This window comes from Acomys russatus, chromosome 6 (genome assembly GCF_903995435.1).
Source record: "Acomys russatus chromosome 6, mAcoRus1.1, whole genome shotgun sequence".
NCBI lineage: Eukaryota > Metazoa > Chordata > Mammalia > Rodentia > Muridae > Acomys > Acomys russatus.
The window spans coordinates 28,162,582-28,177,011 of record NC_067142.1 but is presented as its reverse complement, the minus strand read 5'-3'; the positions used below and the strand labels follow the sequence as shown (position 1 = coordinate 28,177,011).

General features: G+C 48.1%; 1 protein-coding gene across 2 annotated transcripts; it reads left to right on the top strand.

The window, feature by feature from the left end:
- The first annotated feature begins 10,470 nt into the window (after positions 1-10,470).
- On the top strand, positions 10,471-13,841 carry Cxcr4 (C-X-C motif chemokine receptor 4). Of its 2 annotated transcripts, none has more exons than XM_051147321.1 (2): positions 10,471-10,602; positions 12,719-13,840. In XM_051147321.1, exons 1-2 carry the CDS (start codon positions 10,588-10,590, stop codon positions 13,760-13,762), a joined length of 1,059 nt encoding a protein of 352 aa, XP_051003278.1. In that variant the 5' UTR covers positions 10,471-10,587; the 3' UTR covers positions 13,763-13,840. The 2 variants fall into 2 exon arrangements, with proteins under 2 accessions (XP_051003278.1, XP_051003277.1); XM_051147320.1 differs by having other exon boundaries at positions 10,495-10,608; positions 12,719-13,841.
- Positions 13,842-14,430: the final 589 nt, after the last annotated feature.

Here is a 14,430-nt window from a genome sequence, read left to right as displayed (position 1 = left end):
GAAGGAAAAAAGGAAGGAAGAAGGAGGGGGGAAAAGGAAAGAAGAAAGAGGAGAAAAAGGAGGAGGAAGGAAAAGAGGGAGGGAGGGAAGGTGGGAACTGAAAGACTGCAAGGTGGGAAAGGCAAAGACACGGGGAAAGTGTGGAAGGACAGGAGAGAGGTAAAGAGGAAGGAAAAGAGGAAATCATTAAGACAGCAAACTCAGAAATAGGAGAGGACTTGGGGCTCTCAAGCAGTTGGTCTCTGGGAGGAGGCACTGTGCGGGCATGTGTGACTGCACACATGTGAGAGAAGTCAGGCGGAAGGCTTCGGTGAGGCCATGGGTAGATTTTTTCTTTTTTTTTAATCTTGGCAAGATGCCAAATTGTGACAAACTCTTTCCTACACCCTGTATGGTTGAAAAGCAATAGGGAAAAAAAGCTTAGAAAAGTAACCCGCTGCTATCATTCTAATACTGAAGTGAAATTTCACCTGGGCGGGGGGGGGGGGGGGGGGGGACAGAGATGAGAGGAGATGAGTTAGCCTCCCATTTATCACCAGAGATAAAAATCAGAGCCTGCACTTGAGTATGGAAAGGGTTAATCTCTCATGTCCAGGGCTGTGCAAAGGGTCTCCATGAAGGTCACACGGCATGCTTGGACCTCAAACGAGCCATGAAACCATTCACATGGAATCTGCCTTTTGTGTTTATGCATGTGTACATATGTGCACATGCATGTGTATGCCAGGGGCCAAACTCTGGTCTCTTTCCTCAGATGCCTTCACCTTGTATTTGTGAGACCCTATCACTGCCTTGTTGACAAGGGATTACAAGTGTGCCACACCTGCTTTGTTTTATGTATGTTCTGGGGATTGAACTCAGATCCTTGGAGTGGGGGTGGGGGGCAGGCAAGCATTTTACCAACTCAGCCGGTTCACCATTCTAGCGAGCTGCTCTCCAGGGTAGCAAGAGGCAATGAATAAGGCCAGACTCTGGACTTCCGGTGCCCTCCTTCTCTGTGGGGCTGCTCCATCCTTGCTCTCAAAGGCAGTCTATGTCAATGAGAAGATGTAGGCAAAGCAGACTCACAATAATGCCAAGCATATGCCACTCCAACAGGGAAAATACTGAAGTGAATGCATGGGGAAAGCAGAAAAGAAAACCTCAAAACACATCCCTTTGCTATTTTCAAGTGGTCCTATAGACATTTTCATTTCCTTTGTTTAAAAAGAAACTGGTCTAACATGGAGTTGTGGCTGACTTACAGGGTCCCAGGAAAAGCCCTGTGCATTTTATTCCAGCAAAGGAACTGTGGATATCAAACTCAGGGCACCATACCAGCAAGACAAGTTAGCCCCCCACCACTCCCACCCCACCCCCACCCCGAGACCACCCTGAGCCTTTGGTTAGAGAGTATGCATGGCAGTTGGTGGCAGATAGATAAAGTGATATATCCCCCTAGCAGTCACCAGTGCCTGCTAAAGAGAAATCCATTTGACACGCACTTTGCTTTATTACTATTTAAAAACAAAAACAAAACCAGGGCCTCTTGTAGCTCAGGCTGACCTTACACTCTCCATGGAGCAGAGGATGGCCTTGAACTTCTGATCCTCCCGCCTCTACCTCAAGAGTCCTGGGATTACAGGCAACTGCTTCCATATCCAATTTATGCAAAGCCTGGACTTGAACCTAGGACTTCGTGTCTGGGGCCAAGCACTCTGCCAACTGAACCCCACTCCCAGGCTTCCATCCTCTCGATATTTTAAGTATTCGCTTTAACCTGGTTTTGCCTATAAAGCCAAGCAAAGATGGGGTTAATTTTTTTTATTATCAACCTGTCTCCGACATTGCTCCTTTCATACATTTTCTCTGGAAGACATCTGAAGTCTCACGAGACCTCAAAAAGCTCAGCACTAAATCTTTTAGACACTTACTCTCCAAATCGTCCATGTTTGGAGATAATTTTCTCTACGAAAGGAAACCCTAACCTGACCCTGTTCTCCAGTCAAACCTGCTAATGGAACAAAGGCACCTTTAGGGGTGAGCTGAGCTTCCAGAAGAAGTACCTTGGAAAGAGGAACGTTTTTGCCTGGTCCTAGGGATGGCGCCAGTGGCCAGTGGCTTTGTCTTTGTCCGTTGGTTCCATCATCAGTCTAGCCCTAGGTGAGTTAGATCCAGTAGATGGAAAAAGGAGCTGTCTAGCAATAAATTGGGTCTACCCAGCAGAGGACAGGCTGCTCTTCTGGGGTAATGGGCTGTCCATGCCTGGGCAGACATGCTCAAGAGACAGGACCACACACACAGTTCTAGGGACAGAGCTCCTTTCTTTTTGGCAGATGAGACCCCTTCAAATCCTCTGTCTGAGACTCCATGATGACTGGGGGGTAGGGGGTGTTGGGGGTGGAGGGGGTGAGGGTGGGGGGTGGGGGGTTTCAAGGCATGGATGAAAAACTATTACTTTTGTTTCTCTTCCTTCGTCAGACCTGCCTCTCTTTTGCCCTGAAATTAAAAGTAAGAACATTTCATGTGTTATTTAAGGCTCCATTTCCCTTTACCTTGCTTACAAGGGCAATGGTGGCGAAAGCCATTCGCTTGGTTAATTAAAGTCCAGAGAGAGAGAGAGAGAGAGAGAGAGAGAGAGAGAGAGAACATGCTGGGGGCAAAATATAAAGATATATTAAAATAGGTCATATTTATTGAATACTTACTTTGTGTCCTATATGATACTAAAGATTTTACATGTATACCATATTTACTTTTCCCAGTAATCCAAAAAGTAAAACGCTAATGTCATGTGAATATTATGACAAAGAAAATAGAGTTAGTCATATATTTTCCTGAAATCCAAACTGGCAAAGCATGTCCTAGTAAACCAGCTCTAAAAACAGAGTTTGTCTTGGGGCTGGCGATGTGTCTTGGTCAACAGAGTGCTTGCTGAGCACACAGAGCCTTGAGCTCCATCTCCAGCACCACATGAGCTGGTACCGCTTGCCTAGCACCCCAACATTCGAGAGGATGAGAGTTCAAGGACATCCTTGTCCTCAGTATAGAGTTTGAGACTAGCCTAGAGTACATAAGGATCCCCATCCCAAAAAAATAAATAAAAATAAAAGATAAGGAGAGAAAAGAAAAACTATGTTATGATACTGCCACAGTCTGCCTAGCAACCATGATGTCACTACTTATCAGCCACTAGGCATGCCCCTGCCCAGAAGTATATAAAAGGACAAACCCACCTACCTCTCTCTCTTACTCTCTTACTCCTTTACTCTCTTACTCTCTCACCTCCCTCTCTCTCTCTTTCTTCTTCTTCTTCTTCTTCTTCTTCTTCTTCTTCTTCTTCTCTTACTCTGTCTCTCTCTCTCTCTGGGGCACTCCCCCATTTCTTCTCCCCTCACCCCATGCTCATATAATAAACCTCTCCATGTCATATCTGTTGTGTGGTGCATATTTCATATTTTATATATCATATTTCATTGGTATTTGAAAGATTAGACACTTCATGCTGGCTGCTTTCCATCCATGGTGTAATTATGTATTGTCACTTTGGCCAGTTTCAGGTTACCACTGTGATGTGTCTGATTTTGGAGTTACAGGAGTTACAGCAGAGTTGGGACATCGGCATTTCCATGGCTAACCCCAGCACTCCCTATTGTCAATCACACAGCCACACTGCCGGGCTTACAGTCCTTTCTCCTGTGGCTCCTATTTAAAGTGGAGGAGGAGAAATGGCCTGTGAGTGGAAAAAAAAAAAAAAAAACCAGCCAGCCTGGTGGCACACACTTTATCCCAGCACTCAGGAGGAGGCAGATTGCTGTGAGTTCAAGTCCAGCCTGGACTACAAAGCGAATCCAGAACAGCCAAGGCTACATAGAGAAACCCCGTCTCAAAAAACAAACAACAGCTCAAAGGCAAAAGAGGACCAGCCTTCAAGGCAGCTGAGAAGTCAGTGAGCCCACAGAGGAAAAGGGGATGAAAACTCTGAGTCCCTGAGACCTTGTGAATTATTCTCCAAGGTCCCAAGAATAAGCTGTTCCGGAGCCAAAATTAAGAATCAACTCAAAATTCCCAAGTGAGGAATGTCAGTCTCAAGAGAGATGGGGAAATTATGACCCAGAGGGCATATTTGCCTCCCTGCAAAGGATCTAAAGGCAGTATTCTTACGTGGGTGTGTCCCAACAGCCCCTAACTCTCTTGCCTCTAGCCAATACCTCAGTTAATACGAAGGTGGAAAGATCTTTTATTTGAACCAACTGTGTAATTGCTTTGTTTCCTTTTTCTTTTGTTCGTGCTTCCTTTTATCAGAAAGCAGGGAGTGGTTTTATTTTGTTTTGTTTTGCTTTGTTTTGGTTTGTTTTCCTGGCTGGAGATCAGGATCAAGAGGTTATTCATGGTGGCAAAAGCTTTACCCCTCAAATATACCATGAGGTCCTGAAATAATATTTGTTTAAGTTGAGAGACTTCATATTTCCAAAGATCAGAGGTAGTTTTTAAATGACCCATAAAGGGCCCACTAAAATGTCCAGGTGTGGTGCTGCCCACTTGTAATCTCAGCACAGGGGAGATAGACCTGGATGGATCTGAGCTGGGCTGGCCAATGTGTTCCAGGCCAATGAGAAAGCCTGTCTTAAAAGTAAAGAGATAAATGACATAAGAGGCTGGCTTCCGGCCTTTACATGTACCCATTGCACCAACACACACACACACACACACACACACACACACACACACACACCTAGTTAGAATGGAAGGTGTAACCTAAATCCCCGCATAGAAGGACAGAAGCAGTGGCTGACATTTGAAGGCAGGGCACATGCTCTCCAGGGACCCACAGTGCCCACCACTTTCCACAGTATCTCTTGGTTACAGTATCCTCTCTTCTAGCCTTTGTCCCTATGCCTTAGACATACAGCTAGCTCTAAAGTCCCCATTGCCTTAGTTAGTAAAATATTCAAATAAAGCTTTGCATGGATCCCGCGTGCTCTGTCTCTCACACACAAATACTTCCCACCCAGTCTTTCTTATGATAGATCGCTCTTGACAGACCAAAGCCCATCTGTATGGGTGATCACATGACCACATTTCTAAGCACACACTACCGTTCTGCTAGAGGTTACTGGGATCTCTTTAGAAATCCGCTGTCCACAGGGCTCTAGCGCTTTCTCTTATTCAAGGGCTGCCTGGGGCCACCAGCAATAAATTACTGGTTTAAGGAAAACAACGACAAGCCTTTTCCATGGAGAACAGAGTCGGCTCCTTCAATTATTTCCTAAAGTCCTGCCCTCCTTCCCAGCTCGACACCTCGCCTTTTCAGTCTTGTTTGTTGCTGTGCCTCACACCCACAAAGCCACACAGCAACTGCCATGTGAGAGCCCAGAGAACCTGCAGACCAATCCTTCCTTCTGGCCCTGGGATTAGCTGCATTGCTGAGTGGTGGCCTTTTTTTTTTTTGTCCAGCCAATTTAGCAGGGTGACCCTCAACTGTCTCTGTTTATGCACCAGTCTAGCCACTTTTCCTCAAATAGGAAATCTTGTCCTGCTACAAAGCTTTGATGGAAATCACCCCTAATCTCATTTTAGTGGGAAGGAAAAAAAAAAACCTTTTAGGAATCTAAGTTAAACTTAAAGTAAAAGTGCCTCTCAGGAAACTGGTAGTGATGTTTCTAAGCCGGCATTGGGCTGCAAGGTAAAAAGCTGCAGCTTGTTTTCACCTGTTAAGTGCTGAAGACAGAAGCTCAGAGACAGGACCAGTGGCCGGGGCATGATATTCCCTACTAGACATTTGATAGCACTGTCTCTGCAACTCAACACTGGGCTAGAATTACTCCCCCTTGGGAAGAAGTCTGCACTCCCCCCTCTCTCATTTGGGAAAACATTAACTCCGGTCTTTCGATTATACTCTAGAATCGTCAAAAGGCCTGTGTTTCTTTTTCTTTCAGAAACAAAACCAAGGGACTCGCTGAGAGGGAATACACGAAGCTCTGGATCCTATCCCCAGTGCTTCAAAAGAGAACAAGAGAATCCTCTATGTTGTTTCTCCTTTGTGAGTGAGTGAGTGTGTGTGTGTGTGTGTGTGTGTGTGTGTGTGTGTGTGTGTGTGTGTGTGTTTGGAGGGGAACTGTATGTGTGTGTTGATGTACTGTCTGCTTTGTTTTTAGAGATGGGGTCTCTCTTTGGCCTCACCAGCTGGCCCCAGAGATCGCCTGTCTCTGTTTGTCCAGTGTTGGGATTACAAGTGTCACCTTGCCTGGCTTTCTTCCTTCCTTCCTTCCTTCCTTCCTGTCTGTCTTTCTTTCTTTCTTCTGTCTTCTTTCTTTCTTTTTCATGGGTTCTGGGGAGATTGGATTCTTCAAAGCAAGCACTTTACCAACTAAGTCATCTCTGGACCCTTCATATTCAGAAGGCCTTTAGTGCCAATGCCTCCTGCCATCTACCATCAAGAAAAGTGGCAGTTCATAAGCTTTCTCCCTGACTAACTTGGAGCCTGTTTTGGACAGAGTTAGTGCTTTCTGTCACACACGCAGGGATGGCAAATCAACCAGCTGCAGAGCAAGCAACAGGAGGTGGCAGGATTGCTTGCCACTGTGTCACTGGCTTTGTAAGCATCTCCACAAACTGTGGCCAAAGCTAGTTATTCCCTGGGCTAAAGCCATCCTGAAAACTTGGAGACACTGCCAAAGCCCTGACAGTTCGTACGCCTGGCCTCTGTAGCCGGAGCCACACAGGAAAGTTGTTAATTCTTTCAATGAAGGTTCTGTGAACAATCGGGGGGGGGGGGGCCATCCTTTGCTCAGAAGTAGGCTAGCCAGAGAATTAATATGGGGCAATCTCTTTAAGGAGTTTGGAAAGTTTAGGGGAAAGGAGTAAGGCACATTTGCCTTTTTAAAAAGTTCAATCACAAGAGACGTTGCTCAAAGCAGTAGGTAAGTGAATGCCAAATGCCCTTGAGGGGGAAGAGGCATTCAAAGGGTGGATTGCAATGGGCAGGAAAAGACAGTCACTGTGATGGAGTGGAGCGAGCCTGGGCTCTGGCCACAGATCTTGATGTCACTTAAAGGAGGGAAGCTAGCTCCACCCCCCTCATCTGACTTTCACTCCCTTATCCTGTAAGAGAGGTGAGGATACTTGCCTGGTAGGACTGGGGGGTTGGGGGTTGGGGGGTGTGATTATCCACTTAACAAGCATTCAGTAGATTTTTGATTTGTTTGTTTTTCTAAAGTAGATCACAAAGCTAGGGCTGTAAGTCAATAGGTAGACTGCCTGTCTCCCAGGTACACAGCGCTGAGTTCAATTCTAGCACCACATAAACTGGGCATGGTGTGGTACGCCTGTAGTTCCAACACCACATAACCTGGGCATGGTGTGGTACGCCTGTAGTTCCAGCACCACATAACCTGGGCATGGTGTGGTACGCCTGTAGTTCCAGCACTTGGGAGGTGGAGACAGGAGGACCAGAGATTCAGAGACGAACTCAGCTACACAAGGAGTTTGAGGCCAGCCTGGGATACATGAAACTGCCTGAGGAGCAAATCCAGGGCTTTCGTACATGCTGGGCAAGCACTCTCCAATGGAGCGACAGCCCTGGTCCTCCAAGGCACCTTTGTGGCATGACTGAGATCATAGACTGACCCCATTGTCATTCCCACCCTGCACAGTTTCTTTCCTAAGTATTTCCCCATGCTATTAAGAATTCTTCACAAACGTTTACAACAGCCACACCAATTTCACTCACAGATGTTAGGATTCTGCTTCAGTCTGCCTACCTGTGATGTCATTGCCTACCTGCCACAGGGGCGTGGCCCTGACCAGGGCCATATAAAAGGACAGACCCTCCTCATGGCCCTCTTTCTCTACCCCTCCCTCTCTTCTCTTACTCTTCCTCTCTCTCTCTCTCTCTCTCTTTGCGGTACCCCTCCCCCTTTTCCTTCTCTCCCCATGCTCATTTAATAAACCTCATATATTCTAATATCTGGCATCTGTTACCTTATTATTTTATTGCCTTATATCTTATAATAAAAATAAAAGATGTGCTAAAATCATCTCAATTAGTCTGCTAACAGTGGACATTTAGGGCTACTCAAGTTATTATTAACTATTTTTTTATTAACACTGTTAACGATAGTCCCATAAAGAGCTTCATAGCGTAACTTCAATTTCTTGGGGCTATGTCACGATAGGTGAAATCACTACTCTCAAAAAGTTCTGGCTGCATACAAAATACTTTTCACTGAAGCTGCTCAAATACACACACACACACACACACACACGCACACACACACACACTCCTGCCAGTGACAAGCTAGAGACAGCTGGTCTTTTCCAATCCAGAAGCTAAATATTATCTTTGAAAGAAAAATAAAATCCCCTCCTTTTTTTTTTTTCTAATTCTATATTCACCAAATAGCATTTCATTGTCCTTTTATCTGCTTCCTGCAGCGAGGGTACTTCACAGGACCCAAAAAGGCATGTGCAGACCGTGGAAGGAAGCTTTCTTTTGTCTGCCAACAATCAGCAAATATTAATTATGCAAATCATTTTACTCTGATTGTACTCTCCGTTTGTCCAGGGACAGGTTTGGAAGCTCCCGTCTCTCAGTTTAGCCTTTGTGAAGGCAGGCGTTTGGAGGGTCCACCACAGCTGATGATCCTGCTGCGGTCAAGCCCCTCCTCCTGAACACTAGCCAGTACTTCCCTCACAGGTCTGACATCCCAGGCCAAGGGCTCTTCTGTCTGTCCTAACTAGTTTACCATGAGCCTACTACGCTTTATTAATGATTTGATACACTTCAAAGCGCTTGTGAAAGTTCTAGGCCCCTAACTCGGCAGTTTTCGAGGGTCGGTCGCGCTTCCTTCATTTCAACATCAGCTTTGCTGGACCATGTAAAGTGGAAAGGCGAAGAGGACTCTGACAGGCGAACTTTGAGGGAAGGGTGCCCAGGCCACACAGGAAAATGGTGCGTAACCAGAAGAGAAAGCGTTCCCAGGCGGTAAACCAGCTCCCCAGCACCCCCAACCGAAAGGCTCCACTGGATAAGGAAGGAGGTGCAAATGCATTCTAGTTCTGTTAGTTGACTGTTTGCTTAGCCTGCACAAAGCTCTGGCCCAAGCTAAAGCAGCACGAAAACTGGGCATGGCGGCACACAACTGTAATCCCAGCACTAGGCAGGAGACAGACACGAGCATCAGAAGCTCATGGTCAGCCTTTGCTAGGGCCAGAGGCCAGCCTGGACTACATCAGTCTCACAACAAAACGAAACGAAACGGAGAAGCGAAGGAGTCGGGCAGGGATGGAGTTCAGGGCTCAGTCTGGGCCTGCCTTCTCCTTCGGACCCTCCCAAGAGGGAAGGGGGGGGGGCGGGAGAGCATCTGGGTTGCTTGGCAACCCAGGCTCCTGCTGGCCTATGTCTTTTCACCACCCCCAAAGCCCCTGGCGTTGGATCCCGCGGTCAGTGGCTGGCGGTCTAGTTGGTTCTGGCCCCGCCTTTTTCTCGCTCCCCGCCCCACCCAGGCTCGGCGCCGGCCCGAACTGGCGCGAGTCTGGGAAGCTGTCTGGGCGCCCACCGCATCCCTAGTCTGTCTGAGACTTTCTAACCATCCACGCCCCCAACTCCACCTCCGCCTAACTGGGGCGGTTCACTAAGACATCGTGGGAGACACGGGACAGGCATGAAGCGAAAGCTCTGGGCTCAGGCTGGGTTTGCAATCCCAGGCTGCTCCATTTGGTCGGCTAGAGCTCGCAGAAAGCCCGCCCGATACCCAGTTCCTAGAGCAGCTCTTATCTCAAAGCTGGTACTCTATAATTACCTGTTAACTAGATGCATCCTTGTGTGCGTACGAAATGAAAATGAACCAGTGCTTCTGTGAAAATTTCTTAGGATCTATTACACAAAGTCGTCGTTGTTAAATTCCTCTTTATAATAAAGCACACTTTAATTATTTTACCAAAGGGAGAGAAAAAAGTCTCTTCACGAATTGGTTGCCACTATTGTGACTTTCTGCCTGGGAATATACCTCTACTTCTCCACGGGTCCTCAAAGTGCTTTTTGCTACACCTGACCCTGATGTCATTACGGTGAATGTGCTTGCTTGGAAGAACCTGGATGGCCGGAGCTCCTGACAGCTTAGGGAATGGAATCAGAGCCCAGCCGGGCTTCCAACATTGCCGCCTACTGGTTAGGTAGGCGCCAAGTCACACCCCAACCCCGTTCAAGTCTCAATGTAGCCACCCGTAAACTCCAAGTCTAGAATTCTATCCAGAGGGCAAAGATGGATGCGCGACCCACAGAAACTACCGGCTTGGCATCCTGCTTCCTTCGACTTCAAGAACATTATCCGGCCAGGCTCTGGATCCATAGGGTGACCTACAGCACAGCAGCAGCAGCTCTAGGACTTCTGTGTGCCCGCGCCCTGCGCCCCGCCCCGTCTGTCTCCTCCCGCCGCCACCCACCGCCGCGTCCGAGCTGCGCATGCGCAGCCCCGCGAGCGTGTTTTTATAAAAGTCCGATTCGGGCCCAAAACTTCAATTTGTTGCCTGGTGCAGCAGGTAGCAGTGACCCTCCGAGGCGTTCGGTGCTCCGGTAGCCACCACGGCCGGCGAGCGTGTGTTGCCATGGCAGGGATCAGTGTAAGTGTAAGTCCAGTGGCATCCTACTTTGTAGTAAACGGTGCAGATGCGTGAACTTAAACAGTGCAGCCTAAGAGCGGGCAGTAGCGGCTTGAACCTTGGGGGCTGCCAGGGTCACGAAGGGGAGCAAGAACTAATTTTTTTGTGCGCATGGCTATAGGGGGAGGAAGATAGGTATATTTTTCTCAGTAAGTAGAGGGGGACGGGTTCAGATGGAGCTTTCCTGGGGCTGCTCGTGGCTCTCCCTTGAATCCCGCGGCGCGCGCGGGCTTGCACGATGTTTGCAAAAGTCCCGTTTTTGTGCACACGAGCGGAGAAGGCTTGCGTTCTGCCCCGGGACTCAGACTTCGTCTGGTCCTTTTGGAAGTAGCAGTTTCTTTGAGTTTCTTCTATACATTGTGTGAATTTAGAGACTGGGGTCGCCACATGTAGGCACTACATCCTGGGTTACCTTCGAACAGAAACACCTTGGAGTGATTCTAGGAGTTCGAAGTACGGTTCCGAAATTCCATATTGTGTACGGAGGAGCGCCAATCTCTGGCGGGAAAACCGTTCTAGCCTGCTGCTGCGCTTGCCTAGGGGGTCCAAGCCGCGGCAGCCGCGGTGAGGTGACCGAACCCCGCCGCTTTGGGAACGAGTAGCCTCGCTTTTGCGGGCGTCGGAACCGCGCCTTCTCTGCGCGCGGTGGCAAACGAGCCTCCCGAGGTCGGGGTTACTTTTAGGAGCGTTCTTGAGAAAGGGGCTTTCTCTTATACCATGCAGCTGCTGGCCAGAAGGTGTGCCCCCCGAGTGGCCGTGGTTGGGGACAGGAGGGCGTGCTGGGACCGCACCTGGGTTGTGCCGGGTCGCCACAAGGATGAACAGGTGCAAAACTGGAGACCGTTTGACTTAGCCCAGTGCAGTGTTTAACCGTCGGTGGTTTCCTGAGCCTTTTGAAACCCTCTCGCTTAGAGAGGGTTTTGTTGTGTTGGTTTTTTTTTTTTTTTTTTTCTTTTCTTGTTTCCTCCCGCGGCGCGCAATTCAAAGGCGTTCTCGCTGGAGCCGCCCAATCTGTCGCCCGCACCCGGAGGGACGATCCTGGCGCGCAGCCAGGAGGAACCCCTGGAACCGCTGCCGGTTGGCGGTAGGCCTGGGTGTGGTGGGCAACGGGTGCCAGCCCCTAGGAGGGTGACTCGGACCTCTGGGTGCGTGCGGCCTGGATCCCTCTAGCTGCCTACCTAGGACCCCAGTAGCTGGCTGGGTTTGCTGCAGGGTGGGAAGCGACCGGGAGAGTGAGGAAGTGAAACTTGGGGTGAAAACCACGGGGTGCAGACCCCGTGACTTTCCCCACCCAGGACAGTGTGACTCTAACGTTCCACATACACCCAGTGATAAACATGGGCTTGACGAGAGAGACCTACCTTCCAGAGAAGTCCGGGAATGGGATTGGTGGAGTACTGCCTGCTTATTTCTAACATTCCGATGACCCTGAAACCCCCAAAAACCTTCGCATTATCCCTCTTTTCTTCACTTTGTGCGACTTGAAATGGAAAGGTTTGTGTTAGACAGACGTGAGAAAAACAAAGTTTTGCACCTAAAAGTATTGAGTCTTTGGGAGACACCCCCCCCCCAAAAAAATCATGTTCCGCCTTGCTTTCTTCCCTCCTTTGGCTGATCGTCATACAAAAACTTAGTCTCATCTTCAACACAGATTTTAGCTTCGCACCGCCTGAGAGTGCCCTCTTTGTGTGAATGAAGTTGGTTTGGGGTTTTACTTTCTCCCTCCTCCCCCCCCTTCCCCCCACCCCACCCCCGAGTTTTTTTTCTCGTGGGCGCGGCAGGGGAGTTCTCCAAGCCTTAGAATCTCAACGCCCTTTTGTTCTAAACAAAGACTCTCCTAATTGGTTCTACTAAAGATGGGATATAGCAAAGTGACTAGGGGTTGGTGTGGGGGAGGGGGGCACGGAGATACAAGATTCTGTATTCTCTCTGGACCTTAGCCAGCCCTTTGGAGTTTCCTGGGTTAAAACCTGCAATAAAATACTAGGTTTTTTTTTTAGGCACCCCAAACACTTAAAACCTGGAAAAGGCTTGTCGCCCTTGTAAAGTGACCTGCTTGTCCCTGTTTCTTTTGCAGATATACACTTCAGATAACTACTCCGAGGAGCTAGGGTCGGGAGACTATGACTCCAACAAGGAACCCTGCTTCCGAGATGAAAATGTTCATTTCAATAGGATCTTCCTGCCCACCATCTACTTTATCATCTTCTTGACCGGCATAGTGGGCAACGGATTGGTGATCCTGGTCATGGGTTACCAGAAGAAGCTAAGGAGCATGACCGACAAGTACAGGCTGCACCTGTCAGTGGCTGACCTCCTCTTTGTCATCACTCTTCCCTTCTGGGCAGTCGATGCCATGGCTGACTGGTACTTTGGGAAGTTTTTATGCAAGGCTGTCCATGTCATCTACACTGTCAACCTCTACAGCAGTGTCCTCATCCTGGCCTTCATCAGCCTGGACCGGTACCTTGCCATCGTTCATGCCACCAACAGCCAGAGGCCGAGGAAGCTGCTGGCTGAAAAGGCAGTCTACGTGGGTGTCTGGATCCCTGCCCTTCTCCTGACCATACCCGATTTCATCTTTGCTGACGTCAGCGAGGGAGAAGACCGGTACATCTGTGACCGCATTTACCCCGACAGCCTGTGGATGGTGGTATTTCAGTTCCAGCACATCATGGTGGGTCTTATCCTGCCAGGCATCGTCATCTTATCCTGTTACTGCATTATCATCTCCAAGCTGTCACATTCCAAGGGTCACCAGAAGCGCAAGGCCCTCAAGACGACAGTCATCCTTATCTTAGCTTTCTTTGCCTGCTGGCTGCCGTATTACGTAGGGATCAGCATCGACTCTTTCATCCTTTTGGAGGTCATCAACCAAGGATGCGATTTCGAGAGCATGGTGCACAAATGGATCTCCATCACTGAGGCGCTGGCCTTCTTCCACTGTTGCCTGAACCCCATCCTCTATGCTTTCCTTGGAGCCAAGTTCAAAACCTCTGCCCAGCATGCACTCAATTCCATGAGCAGAGGCTCCAGCCTCAAGATCCTTTCCAAAGGAAAGCGGGGCGGACACTCTTCAGTCTCAACAGAGTCAGAGTCTTCAAGTTTTCATTCCAGCTAACGTTTAACGTAAAGACATATATAATATATATATATATATATATATATATATACACACACATACACACACACACGACAAAGAACTGTTTATGTTACACAGTTTCCAGATATAAAAGACTGACCAATCTTGTACAGTTTTTTTTTTTTTGTATTGACTGTTGGAGTTTATGTTTTTTTAGTTCTTGTGAGACTTAATTTATATAAATACTGTTTTGTGTGTGTATGTGTTTTTGTTTCATGTGAATGAGTGTCTAGGCAGGACCTGTGGCCAAGTTCTTAGTTGCTGTGCGTCTGTGTGTAAGACTGTAGAACTGTAGAGGAAGGAACTGAACATTCCAGAATGTGTGGTGAATTGAATAAAGCTACAAGTGATCCTCAGCTGTTGCTGCATAATCTCTCCGTTCCCGAGGAGCACACTGCCCCGCCCCGCTCCCACCCCATTCTTAAGTTGTTTGGTTATACTATGTGGTGTTATTTTTTTTTTTCTATAAAGGATGGCACTTAAAACCAAAGCTTGAGATGGTATAAGATGGTATAGAAATGCTGGTTTGGTTTGGTTTTGTTTCAGTTTCCAAGAGTGGGTCGACTTCAGCACCTACAAATGTACAGCCTTGTATTGTATTACATTGTTAATAAAAGTCGAGGTTAAACTTACTTGGTGGTGTGCTA